We start from the raw sequence: 22,919 nt of genomic DNA on the forward strand, positions 1-22,919 counted from the left end.
TCATTTGATGTCTATGACGGCCTTAAGTTTCCTCTGAGAATCTCACCAGTGAAGTTTGGCGACAGTGGAAGGTACATCTGTTATTATGGTGGACACGCGGCAGCTACAGTAACTCTGGTCACTATTCGGGGTAAGTTTACAGATTACACAATTTACAGGACTGAATACATCGCAGTATGATTGAACATGATGCTTATAAAGTTAGCTTTTTTAGTTTTTGTTTGTTTGTTTTACAAAATTCTGTGTCATGCATCATCATCATCAGCAAACAGTAAGCAACAGAAGTGTTGATCCAATGTCATGAAGGTAGTGCACTTTACGGAAACTCCATGACTAATATTGGATGATATCTGCATTTTTCCTGAATAAATAAATAATGCATGTACTCTCTCAGTCTCTGCAGAGCCCCCTGTTGGTCTGTCCAGGAATCAGTCAGTTGTGCTGAACTGTGAGATATCGAAGGGGGGTCACAATGTGACCTTGGCCTGGCTCCGGATGAAGGGGGGCAGGGGGGAGCTCGTAAAACAGGAGGTCCTGACAGAGAGAGCCCAAAAGATTATGCTCAGCCTCTCCCTGCCCAGCCTCACTGAAGACCAGCTACACTGGGCCTGTGTGGTGTTCACAGGGAGCGTGCTCAGAGCACAGGTCCCCTTGCACCTCACGCTGCCAGAAACGCACATCAAGCAAGGTACAATCCTCCAGCCTTAGGGATGGGTTAGGCCTCTGTCCTCACAAACAGCGACACCTTCCAACCACACCCTCCTCACCAATTGCACAGCCTGCATCACGGCAGGTCAATGGACACCATGGCGGTCTGAGACAAACAGTAAGACGGTCTTATGGTCTTTAGGAACAGCAGTTTGAATCTGGAGGACAATGATTTTTTTACTTGTTCACTTGTTGGCTCAGTGGGTTAAGGCACCAGTCAGTACCGCATGGATGAGCCTGCAGTTAAGAAAGTAACGTACCAGCACGCCATGTTTAGAAACCAGCCTGCCAGGCTGCCTGTAACTGCTTTCCAGGGATGTTGCATGAACATTATTGCTATGAAAAATGTAATCAAATTAAAAAGATTAAGAAAGAAAATAGGGACATATTGAACCTGAGAACAGACTACCTCAGACACATTGAATCTGAGAACAGACTACATCAGACACACTGAATCTGAGAACAGACTACATCAGACACACTGAATCTGAGAACAGACTACACCAGACACACTGAATCTGAGAACAGACTACATCAGACACACTGAATCTGAGAACAGACTACATCAGAGACACTGAATCTGAGAACAGACCACATCACACACACTGAATCTGAAAACAGACTACATCAGACACACTGAATCTGAGAACAGACTACATCAGAGACACTGAATCTGAGAACAGACTACATCAGACACACTGAATCTGAGAACAGACTACATCAGACACACTGAATCTGAGAACAGACTACATCACACACACTGAATCTGAGAACAGACTACATCAGACACACTAACCCCATGTTCCCTCTCACACAGGGTGGAGCACTGAGACAGTGGTCAGGGTGGTGATTGTAGCGCTGGCCACCCTGGGGATGCTATTGGTTCTGAGGTGGTACTGGTCCTGGACGAGACGCCAAGCAAGTAAGGACACTCGCACTGGGACACAACAGCCAAGTGCTCAACATCTTTCAGCTTTGAAGGAAGACAGGGGACCATGGCCCTGAAACCAACTGTTCAAAGTATCTTATCACTGGACATAGGCTAAACTCAGACCCTTTTCTTCTTAAGTTTACAAACACCTACAGATTGGCTCAAAGTCTAATTTAAGTCTAACCACTGTGCTGCCCGTAACTTAAGCCAAAGAAACCACTTCCAGATTTCACCATCAACGGAGTCTGATAAAGACTGAACAGTTTTAAATTTCCACTGATTTCACCATCAACGGTGTCTGATAAAGACTGAACAGTTTTAAATTTCCACTGTTGCAGGTGAACCTGAGTCAGCCCAGCCTGAGGAGTGACCAGAGCAGCAAAGCCCTGCAGGACCAATGCAATGGTGAGCCTCCCTCCAACGTACAGCTCTCACTGACGCACACAGATAAGTCTCTAAGCTGTGCAGACTGATCTGGAAATACTCGTAAGATTAAATTAAACTCAAAGTACCTGCAATGCAAACCACAGAGGAAGTGTACCTCGGCTGCCAACACAACTTAATGAGCGACAAAGGAACTCACACTCCAGTATCACAACAAAACTCTCCAGAAAGGCAGCGATATGAAGGATAAACTCATTTTAAGAAGTTGTAATAAGACATAATGGGCAACGTGCAAAATATTTTCAGTTCATAGAATCAATATCAGTGCTTGTCAAAAGTAAAACAGACATAAACATCTCCCCTTCCCCACATCCTTAGCTAAAGGGCTACAGCCTGCAGCTGACTCACTGATCTGCAGGAACCAGCAGAATTGTGTCGTCTCTCCTGTTTCATGGTGTCATACCTCCTGTACACCTAAAGTATTGATGAGTGATTAAAAACAACCTTCCTGTGTACGCTCAATGAGATTCTGATTATAATGTTTGTTTAAGAAAATAGTGTTTTCTTTCTGTAGTGATTTTTACAAAGCGCATTGTTACAGAGCAACATTACACAAGTCCGGGCCTGTACTTTACTGCCTGTAGATTACATCTCTTGAAAAATATAATTGAAAAAAAGATTGTTTGTAGATTTGAATTTTTGATGTATTGTTTTTTAAATATTTTTTGTTATATTTGGGAAATGAAAAACACCACATTTTTTAAATGTTTCTCTTGATGGTTTTGTGAGTTTATTTTCCCCTAGGTGAAATAGCTCTGCCTATTCTGTACATTTTCTAAATAAAACATGACATCAGGATTTATTTTCTATTGGTTTTTCTGTTCCTTTGCATCACAAGGGCAATGTGTTGGTTGTTGTTGTTGTTGTTGTTGTTGTTGTTGTTGTGGTGATTTGTGTATTATTATTATGATTATCATTAGTATCACTGCTGTGACTGCAGGCCAACATTATCATTCCCCCTGCCCTCTACCTGCTGTGGGTGCTGTCACCACACCTCTCTCAATAGCTTTGCAAAAACAGTTTGTACGTTCTCCATTTTTAGCCATTTCCTGTAAAGAGTACCTTGTAGAAAGGCTAGACACCAGTAACAAGGGCTGCACAGAGCATCAGCCATGGTAGATTTTCTTTGAAGCCTTTAAGGAGTAAGATCATAAATATCTAATCAGCATGTTCATATATTTCCACAATCACAGTGCTTATTATTCTATTTCTGTATTATTTTATCTACAATGTGTTGTCTTTGTAATTCTGTTATTGGCTTAATATGAAGCCATTTGAGCTACATTTTATGTATGAAAGGTCTATATAAATAAAACTTTATATTATTATATTATATGATATGATATGATATGATATGATATGATATTAAATTATATTATATTATATTATATTACATTATATTACTGAACTTTGGAATGTCTATCTAACAATCACTTCTGGTCATTGAAAGCAATGCAGTTCTTCAACACTGTCCTAGAAACAGTCCAATAAAACAATAGCTCAAATTTTTGGGCTGGACCATTTATAATTTCATGAACAAGACACACGTCTGCACTTTTTATAGTGTTCTCCCAGCTCAGCCAGTTGTGTCTTCTTAGGACAGAGGAGTGGTGATGATTGTTTGTCTCTCTGTCCAGGGCCTTCAGAGCTTGTTTGTACACAGACTCAGTGGGTTTCAGAGTGCTTTTGCTTGCTTTTACCCAACTTGTCAAGCAGGATGTCGGATGAGAATCTTCACACGTCATGACGCATTCATGTGAAGTTTCACGGCTTCAGTGGTGAAACAGTATCTAATACATATATGTGACAGTTTTAACTTTTCTGTATTTCCTCTTTTTTTAATCAGAGTGTTGAGAATCCGGGCGGCCTGTAGCATAGTGGGTAAGGTATATGACTGGGACCCACAAGGTCGGTGGTTCAATCCCCCGTGTACCCCCAATAAGATACGCACAGCTGTTCTTGTCTCCTGCTTAGTCTAATCAACTGTAAGTCACTCTGGATAAGGGCGTCTGCCAAATGCCATCAATGTGATGTAATGAGAATCAATCATGATTCGAAGGTAATAACTCATTGGCTGCCTTTGGTTTTCCCTGGATACACAGACATCTGGATCAGAATAGTCTGCCTGCTTCTGTATGAAAAACATGCAGACAATGATTTTAAAATATTACATCTGTTAACAAAATAGAACATCATGTGATGACCTGTAGTTAACAGGTTAAATGGCAGGTCTTTGTGCTTCAACAGACACGGTCACAGTGCTGAGCACAGCCATGAACAGAACCGGAGATGAATAACAGACACGGTCACAGTGCTGAGCACAGCCATGAACAGAACTGGAGATGAGTACTGAGGTGCCATATAAGTATATAAGGTTTAGAAAGCTCTCAGCATCAATTGCTCTTTGCTTCTGCAGTGAAACCATCACACTGGCACACAGAACGTGAAGGATCTGATCTGACCATGAGCTGTGAGGTATCCCACCTTCCAGATTCAGCTACACTGGCCTGGGAACGGGACAGAGAACCCACTGCTAACACAACGCTGATCTACAACAACACTGCCCACATCATCATCCACAGTGTTGACCAACACAGTGAGGGAACCTATAACTGTACACTCCGACAGAACGGAGCGCTTATTTTCAGCGTTCCCAATGAACTTAAAGTCACCAAGGGTACGTTACTATGCATTTATGGAGCATTTACAAAAGCATTGTTATCTTTTTTCATAACCAGTAACTGTGAAGCACAGTTTTCAGGCTAAAGTTAAATCAAAGTACTGTGACCCGAGCCATCTTAAGACTGTGTAGTTGTGTACACATATTTCTTGATGTAAAAATGGTTCAGATATACACCACTGGTGATGTATACAGGTGGGCGACCACGAGTTGGGCTGGGCTGTCAAATCTGGTGCTTGGTCATTCGTACGACTACCACAATGGTTGATGACTTGACCAGCTTCAATACACAATACACAAATGTGCAAATTCCACTCAAGACCTCTTGTGTTTGTAATCATTCACCAGAGCAGATAGTTGTTGGGCTGGGCTGCTGAAGGGCTGGTTGGTGGCTCATTCTGTGGTCCATGGAGGAGTCCCACTGTCTCAGATTGAATCCGGACCATAGCAGTGTACTGTGGCCTGTGACTCCATAGGACAGCGCATAACTGCTGATGGCAGTACCCAGGGTACAGGAGGGTCCAGTCAGTTAGGGGTCCGGGGATCATTGGTGACATCACGTGTGAGGGATTGTGCAGCTATAAATAGTCATGTGATATTCCAAGAAACTAGCGAGTGAAGTCACAACACGTGCATTTGTTTAAATGAGGGACATTTTAACAGTATATTTAATTCCATCTGAGACAAAGGTAGTGCGTAAAAAAATGCAAACATCACAATGCAAATGCAGAGTAAAGGCTACCACACAGACTCACCCAATGTTAATGACAGTTACTGCTGATGCTAATATACTGTGGGCTTTTTACACTCAATGAGCACTTTATTGGGTACCAACAATCATTCCACGGTCAAAATCACTGAGATCACATTTATTCCCCATCCTGATGGTAGATGTGAACATTAACTGAAGCTCCTGGCCCGTTTCTACATGATTATATGCATTGCACTGCTGCCACAAGATTGGCTGATTAGATAATTGCATTAATAAGTAGGTGTAAAAATCTTTGGTGAGTGTATATATTTGCTTGGTAAGTGTATATATTCATTCATTTATTTATGTATTTGGTCTGCCATGTTTGTCATCTGTAGGGGTCCTCGCACGGGACTCCAAATTATGTAGGGTCCTCGCACGGGCCGCCAAATAACGCAGGGATTTTACTCTCTACGAAACCGGGGCGCCAGTTAAACGTTGTGTAGCAGTATAACTGCAAAAAGTAATCAGTCTCATAAAATTACTATTATCAGAAATATCTAACCACAAATTTAGTATTTTAATTAATAATTAAAATAACCAATTTGAATGATTAAACATACCGATAACCTGAAGGTTGGAAGTTCTTCGAAAGACTGCTTTAACTCGGCTCTCATGTCTATGCGATTCCAAAACGGACACCGGGGTTTAATAAAATATATTTATTAAACAAACGTAAAACACATAACAGATAAACTAACGGGAAGTTAGTAAGGAAATTTAGTTGGGTATGTGTGTGTGCGTGTGTGTGGCGCGCGCAAGCGCGCGTGTCGCTAGAGTTCTGGGTGTGGTAATGAGTTAGAGTTAGCTGTGAGAAGGGACTACTTGCGTAGTTTTACTCTATATATGCGCAAAAGACGGCGAATCAATTCACGTACATATATATGTAGCTAACCAAACACATTACAATGGTTGGATGGTAAATATTGAAACACAGATTCACAAAAACAGTTAAGACTAAACTAAACACTGGCTATGCCTGAATGTTTGTTTTCTTACTGAGTCCATACGCATTGCTGGATCCAAAAGACATGCTGTCCTTGTAGAAGCGGCGATGGTGCTGTGAATGGTGTCCGGGAGAGATGCGCAGGCTGGGGTGTTCCCGTCTTAGCGTCTTAGCAGCGTTGTCGTCTGATCCGCTGGTCCTTTTCCAGGTGTAAAAGTTCGTTGCTGTTTCGTTGTTGAGCTTTATTGGGGTAAACTGATGTAGCGTTCCGCGTACAACAATTTCCACTCACTATAGGCCACGTAGTTACCGCGAGGTAACTGGGTGTGTCCGTTTCCTCTGAAAATCTCACCAGTAAAGTTTGGAGACAGTGGAAGCTACACCTGTTATTATGAAAGTAGCAGAATGGCCACAATAAATCTGGTAACTATTCAGGGTAAGTTTGCAGTTCAGATTTAGTTTACGTGATTTACAGAAGTGAATAAATAACAATATATTTAACATGATGCTCATTGGATTTCCATGTTGTTACATTATGTGTGACTGGAAAATAGTAAGCAACATTGGTAATAATGGAAGCTATCTGCATAAATATTATTTTCTGATAAATAAATGAACAAATAAAATAATCTATAAATAATCCATGTCAATGTACTTTCTCTCAGTCTCAGTAGAGCCCCCTGGTGGTCTGTCCAGGAATCAGTCGGTTGTGCTGAACTGTGAAATTTCGCAGGGGATCGAATCTGTGACCCTGGCCTGGCTCCGGATGAAGGGGGACAGGGGGGAGCTCGTAAAACAGGAGGTCCTGACAAAGAGATCCCCAAAAACGATGCTCAGCCTCACCCTGCCCAGCCTCACTGAAGACCAGCTACACTGGGCCTGTGTGGTGTTCACAGGGAGCCTGCTCAGAGCACAGGTCCCCCTGCACCTCACACTGCCAGAAACGCCCATCACTGACCCCGAAAAGTCAGAGGAAGGTACAATCCCCCAACCATAGGGATGGGTTAGGCCTCTGTCCTCACAAACAGCCTGCTGGTGACACCTTCCAACCACACCCTCCTCACCCACTGCACAGCTTTTATCATGGGGAGTCAACATGAGCAACATGGCGGTCTCATGCTTAAGCTGATTTTAAGATACAGCAGTTTTAATCTGAGAACAGACTACATCAGACACATTGGTTCTTAGAACAGATTACATCAGACACACTGAATCTGAGAACAGCCTACAACAGACACACTGAATCTGAGAACAGACTACCTCAGACACACTGAATCTGAGAACAGACTACATCAGACACACTGAATCTGAGAACAGCCTACATCAGACACACTGAATTTGAGAACAGCCTACATCAGATACACTGAATCTGAGAACAGACAACCTCAGACACATTGGTTCTTAGAACAAATTATATCACACACACTGAATCTGAGAACAGACTACATCAGACACACTGAATCTGAGAACAGCCTACAACAGACACACTGAATCTGAGAACAGACTACCTCAGACACACTGAATCTGAGAACAGACTACATCAGACACACTGAATCTGAGAACAGACAACACCAGACACACTGAATCTGAGAACAACCTACATCAGACACACTGAATCTGAGAACAGCCTACATCAGATGCACTGAATCTGAGAACAGACAACCTCAGACACATTGAATCTGAGAACAGACTACATCAGACACACTGAATCCGAGAACAGACTACATCAGACACATTGGTTCTTAGAACAGATTACATCACTCACACTGAATCTGAGAACAAACTACCTCAGACACACTGAATCTGAGAACAGACTACATCAGACACACTGAATCTGAGAACAGACTATATCAGACACACTGAATCTGAGAACAGACTACATCAGACACATTGAATCTGAGAACAGACTACATCAGACACACTGAATCTGAGAACAGACTACACCAGACACACTAACCCCATGTTCCCTCTCACACAGGGTGGAGCACTGAGACAGTGGTCAGGGTGGTGATTGTAGCGCTGGCCACCCTGGGGATGCTATTGGTTCTGAGGTGGTACTGGTCCTGGACGAGACGCCAAGCAAGTAAGGACACTCGCACTGGGACACAACAGCCAAGCGCTCAACATCTTTCAGCTTTGAAGGAAGACAGGGGACCATGGCCCTGAAACCAACTGTTCAAAGTATCTTATCACTGGACATAGGCTAAACTCAGACCCTTTTCTTCTTAAGTTTACAAACATTTACAGATTGTCTCAAAGTCTAATTTAAGTCTAACCACTGTGCTGCCTGTAACTTAAGCCAAAGAAACCACTTCCAGATTTCACCATCAACAGAGTCTGATAAAGACTGAACAGTTTAAATTTCCACTGATTTCACCATCAACGGTGTCTGATAAAGACTGAACAGTTTTAAATTTTCACTGATTTCACCATCAATGGTGTCTGATGAAGACTGAACAGTTTTAAATTTCCACTGTTGCAGGTGAACCTGAGTCAGCCCAGCCTGAGGAGTGACCAGAGCAGCAAAGCCCTGCAGGACCAATGCAATGGTGAGCCTCCCTCCAACGTACAGCTCTCACTGACGCACACAGATAAGTCTCTAAGCTGTGCAGAGTGATCTGGAAATACTCGTAAGATTAAATTAAACTCAAAGTTCCTGTGAAAAACGCATACAAACCACAGAGGAAGTGTGCCTCGGCTGCCAACACAACTTAATGAGCGACAAAGGAACTCACACTCCAGTATCACAACAAAACTCTCCAGAAAGGCAGCGATATGAAGGATAAACTAATTTTAAGAAGTTCTAATAAGACATAATGGGCAACGTGCAAAATATTTTCAGTTCATAGAATCAATATCAGTGCTTGTCAAAAGTAAAACAGACATAACCATCTCCCCTTCCCCACATCCTTAGCTAAAGGGCCACAGCCTGCAGCTGACTCACTGATCTGCAGGAACCAGCAGAATTGTGTCGTCTCTCCTGTTTCATGGTGTCATACCTCCTGTACACCTAAAGTATTGATGAGTGATTAAAAACAACCTTCCTGTGTACGCTCAATGAGATTCTGATTATAATGTTTGTTTAAGAAAATAGTGTTTTCTTTCTGTACTGATTTTTACAAAGCGCATTGTTACAGAGCAACATTACACAAGTCCGGGCCTGTACTTTACTGGCTGTAGATTACATCTCTTGAAAAATATCACTGAAAAAAATATTGTTTGTAGATTTGAATTTTTGGTGTATTGTTTTTTTAATATTTTTTGTTATATTTGGGAAATATAAAATCCCACATTTTTAAAATGTTTCTCTTGATGGTTTTGTGAGTTTATTTTCCCCTAGGTGAAATAGCTCTGCATATTCTGTACATTTTCTAAATAAAACATGTCATTAGGATGTATATTTGTTTTTCTGTTCCTTTGCATCACAAGGGCAATGTGTTGGTTGTTGTTGTTGTTGTTGTTGTTGTTGTTGTTGTGGTGATTTGTGTTTTAATTATTATTATTATTATTAGTATCACTGCTGTGACTGCAGGCCAACATTATCATTCCCCCTGCCCTCTACCTGCTGTGGGTGCTGTCACCACACCTCTCTCAATAGCTTTGCAAAAACAGTTTGTACGTTCTCCATTTTCAGCCATTTCCTGTAAAGAGTACCTTGTAGAAAGGCTAGACTCCAGTGACAAGGGCTGCACAGAGCATCAGCCATGGTAGATTTTCTTTTTAGCCTTTAAGGAGTAAGATCATAATTATGTAATCAGCATGTTCATATATTTCCACAATCACAGTGCTTATTATTTTATTTCTGTATTATTTTATCTACAATGTGTTGTCTTTGTAATTCTGTTATTGGCTTAATATGAAGCCATTTGAGCTACATTTTATGTATGAAAGGTCTATATAAATAAAACTTTATATTATTATATCATATGATATGATATGATATGATATGATATGATATGATATTATATTATATTATATAATATTATATTATATTATATTATATTATATTACTGAACTTTGGAATGTCTATCTAACAATCACTTCTGGTCATTGAAAGCAATGCAGTTCTTGAACACTGTCCTAGAAACAGTCCAATAAAACAATAGCTCAAATTTTTATTCATAAGGTGGTGAGTGGGAGTGGGCCAGACCATTTATAATTTCATGAACAAGACACACGTCTGCACTTTTTATAGTGTTCTCCCAGCTCAGCCAGTTGTGTCTTCTTAGGACAGAGGAGTGGTGATGATTGTTTGTCTCTCTGTCCAGGGCCTTCAGGGCTTGTTTGTACACAGACTCAGTGGGTTTCAGAGTGCTTTTGCTTGCTTTTACCCAACTTGTCAAGCAGGATGTCGGATGAGAATCTTCACACGTCACGACGCATTCATGTGAAGTTTCACGGCTTCAGTGGTGAAACAGTATCTAATACATATATGTGACAGTTTTAACTTTTCTGTATTTCCTCTTTTTTAAATCAGAGTGTTGAGAATCCGGGCGGCCTGTAGCATAGTGGGTAAGGTATATGACTGGGACCCACAAGGTCGGTGGTTCAATCCCCCGTGTACCCCCAATAAGATACGCACAGCTGTTCTTGTCTCCTGCTTAGTCTAATCAACTGTAAGTCACTCTGGATAAGAGTGTCTGCCAAATGCCATCAATGTGATGTAATGAGAATCAATCATGATTCGAAGGTAATAACTCATTGGCTGCCTTTGGTTTTCCCTGGATACACAGACATCTGGATCAGAAGAGTCTGCCTGCTTCTGATCCAGAAGGGGGGGGGCGACATGGCTCAGGCAGTAAGAGCAGTCGTCTGGCAGTCGGAGGGTTGCCGGTTCGATCCCCCGCCCGGGCTGTGTCGAAGTGTCCCTGAGCAAGACACCTAACCCCCAAATGCTCCTGACGAGCTGGTCGGGGCCCTGCATGGCAGCCAATCGCCGTTGGTGTGTGAGTGTGTGTATGAATGGGTTGATGGAGAAGCATCAATTGTACAGCGCTTTGGATAAAGGTGCTATATAAATGCATGCCATTTACCATTTACCATTCTGTATGAAAAACATGCAGACAATAATTTTAAAATATTACATCTGTTCACAAAATAGAACATCATGTGGTGACCTGTAGTTAACAGGTTAAATGGCAGGTCTTTGTGCTTCAACAGATACGGTCACAGTGCTGAGCACAGCCATGAACAGAACTGGAGATGAGTACTGAGGTGCCAAAGAACTTTCCAGCAAACTTAACCAAAGTGGTTGGTACTTCCTCTTTCTTTAGCCATTTCCTGTTCACATACCTTGTAGAAAGGCTAGAGACCAGTAAGAAGGCTGTGTTGGGCAGAAGTTAGACACCAGTAAGAAGGCTGTGCAGGGCAGAAGTTAGACACCAGTAAGAAGGCTGTGTAAGGCAGAAGTTAGACACCAGTAAGGAGGCTGTGTAGTGCAGAAGTAAGACACCAGTAAGAAGGCTGTGCAGGGCAGAAGCCATGGGGATCGTACAGTGGTGGCCCCTACTCTGGATATTGACGTACTGTCACACACTTTCAGCTGAGGGTGAGTCTCTCTTTCTGCCTCAATCATTTATGTGCTTATTAATATACTGTATAAATCCTACAAGGATGTAATCAAATGTACAAGAACTGAACAAAATCGTAATGGACAAATAGTTCATTTATAGCACTGCAGAAAGCTAAGCTATCTTACAGTCATATGAGTGGGCATGGTGGCACAGTGGTTAGCACTGATTCCTGGAAGAAGCAGGTTCTGGGTTTGTGTCCTGGAAGAAGCAGGTTCTGGGTTTGAGTTCTGGAAGAAGCAGGTTCTGGGTTTGAGTCCTGGAAGAAGCAGGTTCTGCGTTTGAGTCCTGGAAGAAGCAGGTTCTGGGTTTGAGTCCTGGAAGAAACAGGTTCTGGGTTTGAGTCCTGGCCAGCCCAGATCCTCTCTGTGTGGAGTTCTGTGTGCATGTTCTCCTCGTGTTCACATGGGCTTCCTCTGGGTACTCCGGTTTCCTCCCTCAATCGAATGACACATAGCCCAGGCTCTACTAGTGAAAACTAGCCCCCTTGGATAACTCTGGCACATTTGCCAGACATGTTATTAATGTGCAAGTTTTCTATTCAAAAGGAAGCAATACAGTGCTTCTGCTGATTCCAGGCAGTTACTCTGACTTTTAAAATATGGAATTATATGAAATTATGACTGATAAAGTCTTTAATATTGTTATGTACACTCCATTCAATGATGTACAAATTCATGAAGTTGCAGTAACACAGATGGTCTAGAGGTCTACAAGTAGTCCATACATGACCCACAATGGTGCAAGTTTACAGAGGCTCAAAATGCGCATTCGTGATCACTGCAAACAGTTCTACTTTCCAGTTGCCAGGTTTACATGAAGGGCTGTATTTACCTGAAGAGTTTAATTTCAGGTGACATGGAATCTTCTACAAATAATTTAGCTCAAATATTTGCATAGGATTCATTTTGTATCTCTATTTATAGTCCTGTTTCAGATTAACTTGGGTCTAATCACATGGGTTTAATAAAGTAACTGCAATTTAACTCCACACTGAAATTAAATATGATCATGAAGCAGTTGGATCTGTGCCTTAGCTATGTTTCTCTTTCTGCAGTGTTGGTGCAGTACAAATACTTCATTTCTGTGCCTTTGCTATGTATCTCTTTCTGCAGTGTTCGTGCAGTACAAATACTTCATTTCTGTGCCTTTGCTATGTATCTCTTTCTGCAGTGTTGGTGCAGTACACATACTTCATTTATGGGGAGGATCTGGGCTCTCTACAAGCCCCTGCTGAGCCCAAAGGGACAGAATTCATCTGGGAGTGGACATCTTATGACGGACGATACAGAAACGCTCGTATAATAACTATGCAGTCCAATGGAAAGTATTCATGGAATCTTAATGGGCCGCGCATTTCAAAACAAGGAAAGTACGACCTTTCTCTGAAACCAGAGTTAGAAAATGCAGGAGTTTTTACTTTCATTCAAACTAAGCCAGAGAAAGTGCACTTGGCACAGACTGAAGTGTTTGCTGTAGAAGGTAAATTTGCTCTTTTATGCATTTGGCATATAATAACTTGATATGCATGAGGCATTTTTGATACTACATGCAGTGCAGTATGTAAGTATTTGGACAGTGGTAAAAATTATTTTCTTTTGGCTTCTTGAGGAAAAGGTTTAGAAAGCTCTCTGCATCAATTGCTCTTTGCTTCTGCAGTGAAACCATCACACTGGCACACAGAACGTGAAGGATCTGATGTGACCATGAGCTGTGAGGTATCCCACCTTCCAGATTCAGCTACACTGGCCTGGGAACGGGACAGAGAACCCACTGCTAACACAACGCTGATCTACAACAACACTGCCCACATCATCATCCACAGTGTTGACCAACACAGTGAGGGAACCTATGACTGTACACTCCGACGGAACGGAGCGCTTATTTTCAGCGTTCCCAATGAACTTAAAGTCACCAAGGGTACGTTACTATGCATTTATGGAGCATTTACAAAAGCATTGTTATCTTTTTTCATAACCAGTAACTGTGAAGCACAGTTTTCAGGCTAAAGTTAAATGAAAGTACTGTGACCCGAGCCATCTTAAGACTGTGTAGTTGTGTACACATATTTCTTGATGTAAAAATGGTTCAGATATACACCACTGGTGATGTATACAGGTGGGCGACCACGAGTTGGGCTGGGCTGTCAAATCTGGTGCTTGGTCGTTCGTACGACTACCACAATGGTTTATGACTTGACCAGCTTCAATACACAATACACAAATGTGCAAATTCCACTCAAGACCTCTTGTGTTTGTAATCATTCACCAGAGCAGATAGTTGTTGGGCTGGGCTGCTGAAGGGCTGGTTGGTGGCTCATTCTGTGGTCCATGGAGGAGTCCCACTGTCTCAGATTGAATCCGGACCATAGCAGTGTACTGTGGCCTGTGACTCCATAGGACAGCGCATAACTGCTGATGGCAGTACCCAGGGTACAGGAGGGTCCAGTCAGTTAGGGGTCCGGGGATCATTGGTGACATCACGTGTGAGGGATTGTGCAGCTATAAATAGTCATGTGATATTCCAAGAAAATAGCTACTGAAGTCACAACACGTGCATTTGTTTAAATGAGGGACATTTTAACGGGTATATTAAATTCCTACAAAAAATGCATGCGTGTTGAAATTGTACTTCCCTCTAGGCTCTTTCAGCTTATCCCTGGTTATGGGTATGCAATTTGTTGTATGTCGCTCTGGATAAGAGCGTCTGCCAAATGCCAATAATGTAATGTAATGTTTCCATCTGAGACAAAGGCAGTGCGCAAAAAAATGCAAAAATCACAATGCAAATGCAGAGTAGAGGCTACTGTACAGAACGACTCACCCAATATTAATGACAGTTACTGTTGATGCTAATATACTGTGGGCTTTTTACACTCAATGAGCATTTTATTAGGTATTTATTAGAATTATTTTTTTGACTAATTAAGTCTTCGAAGGTTTCGAAACCCCGTCGGCCGGGGCCTCTCTGTGTGGAGTTTGCATGTTCTCCCCGTGTCTGCGTGGGTTTCCTCCAGGTACTCCGGTTTCCTCCCACAGTCCAAAGACATGCAGGTTAGGCTGATTGGAGAATCTAAATTGCTTGTGGGTATGACTGTGTGAGTGAATGGTGTGTGTGCCTTACGATGGACTGGCGACCTGTCCAGGGTGTATTCCTGCCTTTCGCCCCAATGTATGCTGGGATAGGCTCCAGCCCCGCTGTGACCCTGTTCAGGATAAGCGGGTTCAGATAATGGATGGATGGATGAATGAATGATGAATGAATGAATGAGTGTATAAATTTGCTCTATGAGTTCATATATTCATTCATTTATTTATTTATTTGGTCTGCCATGTTTGTGATCTTACACCTTAAACAATGCATTAAGAAAATATATAATGCCAGCTTGCCATGTTTGGAGACAGATCAGCTGGGCGGGCTGTAATTGTTGCTTGCATGGCTATAATATTTTTCATGAGCCATTCTGTAATGAGGCCTGAGATTTTCCTCTTCCACCATCTCTGTGGGCTACCTGACTTTCACCTGAGTTTTTTTTTTTCACTCACTACTTGTAGCAGTAGCAAATGTGCTTACTGTACAAAAGTAATTCTATCATTGTTCTCTGTTCATTCTTCAGGAACATTTGTAACACACGACACTCTGTACAGAGGGAGTCTGAACAGCAGTGAGGCGGTGCTAATCTGCCATTATCAGAGCTCAAACACAAAAGCCTCCTGGTCTTGGGTGCCAGTGTCTGAGACACTAGAAATCCCTGTGGCCTCAGCTGTTAAACACGAGAAGGCTTCAATTTCCACGGAGATGGATAAAGAGAGAGTCTCATCTGATGTCTTTGATGGGTACAAGTTTCCTCTGAGAATCTCACCAGTGAAGTTTGGAGACAGTGGAATGTACACCTGTTATTATAACAGACACGTGGGGGCTGCAGTAACTCTGGTAACTATTCAGGGTAAGTTTGCAGTTCACATTTAGTTTACGTGATTTACAGAAGTAAATAAATAACAGTATATTTAACATGATTCTTATTGAATTCCATATTGTTACATTTGTGTGACTGACAAATAGTAAGCAACATTGGTAATAATGGAAGCTATCTGCATAAATATTATTTTCTGACAAATAAATGAACAAATAAAATAATTAATAAATTATCCATGTCGATGTGCTTTCTCTCAGTCTCAGCAGAGCCCCCTGGTGGTCTGTCCAGGAATCAGCCAGTTGTGCTGAACTGTGAGATATCGCAGGTGATTGGCACTGTGACCCTGGCCTGGCTCCGGATGAAGGGGGGCAGGGGGGAGCTCGTAAAACAGGAGGTCCTGAGAGAGAGACCCCCAAAAACGATGCTCAGCCTCACCCTGCCCAGCCTCACTGAAGACCAGCTACACTGGGCCTGTGTGGTGTTCACAGGGAGCGTGCTCAGAGCACAGGTCCCCCTGCACCTCACACTGCCAAAAACGCCCATCAAGCAAGGTACAATCCTCCAACCAAAGGGATGGGTTTGGCCTCTGTCCGCACTTACAGCAACACCTTCCAACCACACCCTCCTCACGCACTGCACAGCTTTTATCATGGGGAGTCAACATGAGCAACATGGCAGTCTCATGCTTAAGCTGGTCTTAAGATACAGCAGTTTGAATCTGAGAACAGACTACATCAGACACACTGAATCTGAGAACAGCCTACATCAGATACACTGAATCTGAGAACAGACAACCTCAGACACATTGAATCTGAGAACAGACTACATCAGACACACTGAATCTGAGAACAGACTATATCAGACACACTGAATCTGAGAACAGACAACCTCAGACACATTGAATCTGAGAACAGACAACATCATACACACTGAATCCGAGAACAGACTACATCAGACACATTGGTTCTTAGAACAGATTACATCACACACACTGAATCTGAGAACAGACTACATCAGACACACTGAATCTGAGAACAGAATACATCAGACACACTGAATCTGAGGACAGACTACATCAGACACACTGAATCTGAGAACAGACTACATCAGACACACTAACCCCATGTTCCCTCTCACACAGGGTGGAGCACTGAGACAGTGGTCAGGGTGGTGATTGTAGCGCTGGCCACCCTGGGGATGCTATTGGTTCTGAGGTGGTACTGGTCCTGGACGAGACGCCAAGCAAGTAAGGACACTCGCACTGGGACACAACAGCCAAGTGCTCAACATCTTTCAGCTTTGAAGGAAGACAGGGGACCATGGCCCTGAAACCAACTGTTCAAAGTATCTTATCACTGGACATAGGCTAAACTCAGACCCTTTTCTTCTTAAGTTTACAAACACCTACAGATTGGCTCAAAGTCTAATTTAAGTCTAACCACTGTGCTGCCCGTAACTTAAGCCAAAGAAACCACTTCCAGATTTCACCATCAACGGAGTCTGATAAAGACTGAACAGTTTTAAATTTCCACTGATTTCACCATCAACGGTGTCTGATAAAGACTGAACAGTTTTAAATTTCCACTGTTGCAGGTGAACCTGAGTCAGCCCAGCCTGAGGAGTGACCAGAGCAGAAAAGCCCTGCAGGACCAATGCAATGGTGAGCCTCCCTCCAACGTACAGCTCTCACTGACGCACACAGATTAGTCTCTAAGCTGTGCAGAGTGATCTGGAAATACTCGTAAGATTAAATTAAACTCAAAGTACCTGCAATGCAAACCACAGAGGAAGTGTACCTCGGCTGCCAACACAACTTAATGAGCGACAAAGGAACTCACACTCCAGTATCACAACAAAACTCTCCAGAAAGGCAGCGATATGAAGGATAAACTCATTTTAAGAAGTTGTAATAAGACATAATGGGCAACGTGCAAAATATTTTCAGTTCATAGAATCAATATCAGTGCTTGTCAAAAGTAAAACAGACATAACCATCTCCCCTTCCCCACATCCTTAGCTAAAGGGCTACAGCCTGCAGCTCCTGCAGCTGACTCACTGGTCTGCAGGAACCAGCAGAATTGTGTCATCTCTCCTGTTTCATGGTGTCATACCTCCTGTACACCTAAAGTATTGATGAGTGATTAAAAACAACCTTCCTGTGTACGCTCAATGAGATTCTGATTATAATGTTTGTTTAAGAAAATAGTGTTTTCTTTCTGTAGTGATTTTTACAAAGCGCATTGTTACAGAGCAACATTACACAAGTCCGGGCCTGTACTTTACTGCCTGTAGATTACATCTCTTGAAAAATATAATTGAAAAAAAGATTGTTTGTAGATTTGAATTTTTGATGTATTGTTTTTTAAATATTTTTTGTTATATTTGGGAAATGAAAAACACCACATTTTTTAAATGTTTCTCTTGATGGTTTTGTGAGTTTATTTTCCCCTAGGTGAAATAGCTCTGCATATTCTGTACATTTTCTAAATAAAACATGTGATCAGGATTTATTTTCTATTGGTTTTTCTGTTCCTTTGCATCACAAGGGCAATGTGTTGGTTGTTGTTGTTGTTGTTGTTGTTGTGGTGATTTGTGTATTATTATTATGATTATCATTAGTATCACTGCTGTGACTGCAGGTCAACATTATCATTCCCCCTGCCCTCTACCTGCTGTGGGTGCTGTCACCACACCTCTCTCAATAGCTTTGCAAAAACAGTTTGTACGTTCTCCATTTTTAGCCATTTCCTGTAAAGAGTACCTTGTAGAAAGGCTAGACTCCAGTGACAAGGGCTGCACAGAGCATCAGCCATGGTAGATTTTCTTTGAAGCCTTTAAGGAGTAAGATCATAAATATCTAATCAGCATGTTCATATATTTCCACAATCACAGTGCTTATTATTTTATTTCTGTATTATTTTATCTACAATGTGTTGTCTTTGTAATTCTGTTATTGGCTTAATATGAAGCCATTTGAGCTACATTTTATGTATGAAAGGTCTATATAAATAAAACTTTATATTATTATATTATATGATATGATATGATATGATATGATATGATATGATATGATATTAAATTATATTATATTATATTACATTATATTACTGAACTTTGGAATGTCTATCTAACAATCACTTCTGGTCATTGAAAGCAATGCAGTTCTTCAACACTGTCCTAGAAACAGTCCAATAAAACAATAGCTCAAATTTTTGGGCTGGACCATTTATAATTTCATGAACAAGACACACGTCTGCACTTTTTATAGTGTTCTCCCAGCTCAGCCAGTTGTGTCTTCTTAGGACAGAGGAGTGGTGATGATTGTTTGTCTCTCTGTCCAGGGCCTTCAGAGCTTGTTTGTACACAGACTCAGTGGGTTTCAGAGTGCTTTTGCTTGCTTTTACCCAACTTGTCAAGCAGGATGTCGGATGAGAATCTTCACACGTCATGACGCATTCATGTGAAGTTTCACGGCTTCAGTGGTGAAACAGTATCTAATACATATATGTGACAGTTTTAACTTTTCTGTATTTCCTCTTTTTTTAATCAGAGTGTTGAGAATCCGGGCGGCCTGTAGCATAGTGGGTAAGGTATATGACTGGGACCCACAAGGTCGGTGGTTCAATCCCCCGTGTACCCCCAATAAGATACGCACAGCTGTTCTTGTCTCCTGCTTAGTCTAATCAACTGTAAGTCACTCTGGATAAGGGCGTCTGCCAAATGCCATCAATGTGATGTAATGAGAATCAATCATGATTCGAAGGTAATAACTCATTGGCTGCCTTTGGTTTTCCCTGGATACACAGACATCTGGATCAGAATAGTCTGCCTGCTTCTGTATGAAAAACATGCAGACAATGATTTTAAAATATTACATCTGTTAACAAAATAGAACATCATGTGATGACCTGTAGTTAACAGGTTAAATGGCAGGTCTTTGTGCTTCAACAGACACGGTCACAGTGCTGAGCACAGCCATGAACAGAACCGGAGATGAATAACAGACACGGTCACAGTGCTGAGCACAGCCATGAACAGAACTGGAGATGAGTACTGAGGTGCCAAAGAACTTTCCAGCAAACTTAACCAAAGTGGTTGGTACTTCCTCTTTCTTTAGCCATTTCCTGTTCACATACCTCGTAGAAAGGCTAGAGACCAGTAAGAAGGCTGTGTTGGGCAGAAGTTAGACACCAGTAAGAAGGCTGTGCAGGGCAGAAGTTAGACACCAGTAAGAAGGCTGTGTAAGGCAGAAGTTAGACACCAGTAAGAAGGCTGTGTAGTGCAGAAGTTAGACACCAGTAAGAAGGGCTGTGTAGGGCAGAAGCCATGGGGATGGTACAGTGGTGGACCCTACTCTGGATATTGACGTACTGTCTCACACTTTCAGCTGAGGGTGAGTCTGTCTTTCTGCCTCAATCATTTATGTGCTTATTAATATACTGTATAAATCCTACAAGGATGTAATCAAATGTACAAGAACTGAACAAAATCGTAATGGACAAATAGTTCATTTATAGCACTGCAGAAAGCTAAGCTATCTTACAGTCATATGAGTGGGCATGGTGGCACAGTGGTTAGCACTGATTCCTGGAAGAAGCAGGTTCTGGGTTTGTGTCCTGGAAGAAGCAGGTTCTGGGTTTGAGTCCTGGAAGAAGCAGGTTCTGGGTTTGAGTCCTGGAAGAAGCAGGTTCTGGGTTTGAGTCCTGGAAGAAGCAGGTTCTGGGTTTGAGTCCTGGCCAGCCCAGATCCTCTCTGTGTGGAGTTCTGTGTGCATGTTCTCCTCGTGTTCACATGGGCTTCCTCTGGGTACTCCGGTTTCCTCCCTCAATGGAAAGACACATAGCCCAGGCTCTGGTGAAAACTAGCCCCCTTGGATAACTCTGGCACATTTGCCAGACATGTTATTAATGTGCAAGTTGTCTCTTCAAAAGGAAGCAATACAGTGCTTCTGCTGATTCCAGGCAGTTACTCTGACTTTTAAAATATGGAATTATATGAAATTATGACTGATAAAGTCTTTAATATTGTTATGTACACTCCATGCAATGACGTACAAAATTTGTGAAGTTGCAGTAACACAGATGATCTAGAGGTCTACAAGTATTCCATACATGACCCACAATGGTGCAAGTTTACAGAGGCTCAAAGTACGCATTTATGATCACTGCAAACAGTTCTACTTTCCAGTTGCCAGGTTTACATGAAGGGCTGTATTTACCTGAAGAGTTTCATTTCAGGTGATATGGAATCTTCTACAAATAATTTAGCTCATATATTTGTATAGGATTCATTTTGTATGTCTATTTATACTCCTATATCAGATTAACTTGGGTCTAATCACATGGGTTTAATAAAGTAACTGCAATTTAACTCCACACTGAAATTAAATATTATCATGAAGCAGTTGGATCTGTGCCTTAGCTATGTTTCTCTTTCTGCAGTGTTGGTGCAGTACAAATACTTCATTTCTGTGCCTTTGCTATGTATCTCTTTCTGTAGTGTTGGTGCAGTACACATACTTCATTTGTGGGGAGGATCAGGAGGTCTCTCTACAAGCCCCTTAGCTCAAAGGGACAGAATTCATCTGGGAGTGGACATCTTATGACGGACGATACAGAAACGCTCGTATAATAACTATGCAGTCCAATGGAAATTGGATATCTTGATATGCATGATGCATTTTTGATGCTACATGCAGTGCAGCATGTAAGTATTTGGACAGTGGTAAAATTTATTTTCTTTTGGCTTCTTGAGGAAAAGGTTTAGAAAGCTCTCAGCATCAATTGCTCTTTGCTTCTGCAGTGAAACCATCACACTGGCACACAGAACGTGAAGGATCTGATGTGACCATGAGCTGTGAGGTATCCCACCTTCCAGATTCAGCTACACTGGCCTGGGAACGGGACAGAGAACCCACTGCTAACACAACGCTGATCTACAACAACACTGCCCACATCATCATCCACAGTGTTGACCAACACAGTGAGGGAACCTATAACTGTACACTCCGACGGAACGGAGCGCTTATTTTCAGCGTTCCCAATGAACTTAAAGTCACCAAGGGTACGTTACTATGCATTTATGGAGCATTTACAAAAGCATTGTTATCTTTTTTCATAACCAGTAACTGTGAAGCACAGTTTTCAGGCTAAAGTTAAATCAAAGTACTGTGACCCGAGCCATCTTAAGACTGTGTAGTTGTGTACACATATTTCTTGAAGTAAAAATGGTTCAGATATACACCACTGGTGATGTATACAGGTGGGCGACCACGAGTTGGGCTGGGCTGTCAAATCTGGTGCTTGGTCGTTCGTACGACTACCACAATGGTTTATGACTTGACCAGCTTTAATACACAATACACAAATGTGCAAATTCCACTCAAGACCTCTTGTGTTTGTAATCATTCACCAGAGCAGATAGTTGTTGGGCTGGGCTGCTGAAGGGCTGGTTGGTGGCTCATTCTGTGGTCCATGGAGGAGTCCCACTGTCTCAGATTGAATCCGGACCATAGCAGTGTACTGTGGCCTGTGACTCCATAGGACAGCGCATAACTGCTGATGGCAGTACCCAGGGTACAGGAGGGTCCAGTCAGTTAGGGGTCCGGGGATCATTGGTGACATCACGTGTGAGGGATTGTGCAGCTATAAATAGTCATGTGATATTCCAAGAAACTAGCTATTGAAGTCACATTAAATTCCTACAAACAATGCATGCATGTTTCCATCTGAGACAAAGGTAGTGCGCAAAAAAATGCAAACATCACAATGCAAATGCAGAGTAGAGGCTACTGTACAGAACGACTCACCCAATATTAATGACAGTTACTGTTGATGCTAATATACTGTGGGCTTTTTACACTCAGTGAGCATTTTATTAGGTATTTATTAGAATTAGTTTTTTGACTAATTAAGTCTTCTAAGGGTTCGAAACCCCGTCGGCTGGGGCCTCTCTGTGTGGAGTTTGTATGTTC

The 22,919-nt window shown here is 42.0% G+C and overlaps 1 protein-coding gene across 3 annotated transcripts in view; it reads left to right on the forward strand.

Moving 5' to 3' along the window:
* LOC133124245 (uncharacterized) overlaps positions 1-22,919 on the forward strand; it is a 92,934-nt gene that overhangs the window by 53,514 nt on the left and 16,501 nt on the right. The window contains exon 1 of one of the 3 annotated variants that reach the window (XM_061235262.1): positions 11,914-12,008. The exons of the other annotated variants lie outside the window; for them this stretch is intronic. Within the exon in view, the coding sequence (XP_061091246.1) occupies positions 11,942-12,008 (67 nt within the window). The 5' untranslated portion in view covers positions 11,914-11,941. Of the gene's footprint in view, positions 1-11,913; positions 12,009-22,919 lie in introns of those variants that run through there. 3 annotated transcript variants of the gene reach the window in all.

This window comes from Conger conger, chromosome 3 (genome assembly GCF_963514075.1).
Source record: "Conger conger chromosome 3, fConCon1.1, whole genome shotgun sequence".
NCBI lineage: Eukaryota > Metazoa > Chordata > Actinopteri > Anguilliformes > Congridae > Conger > Conger conger.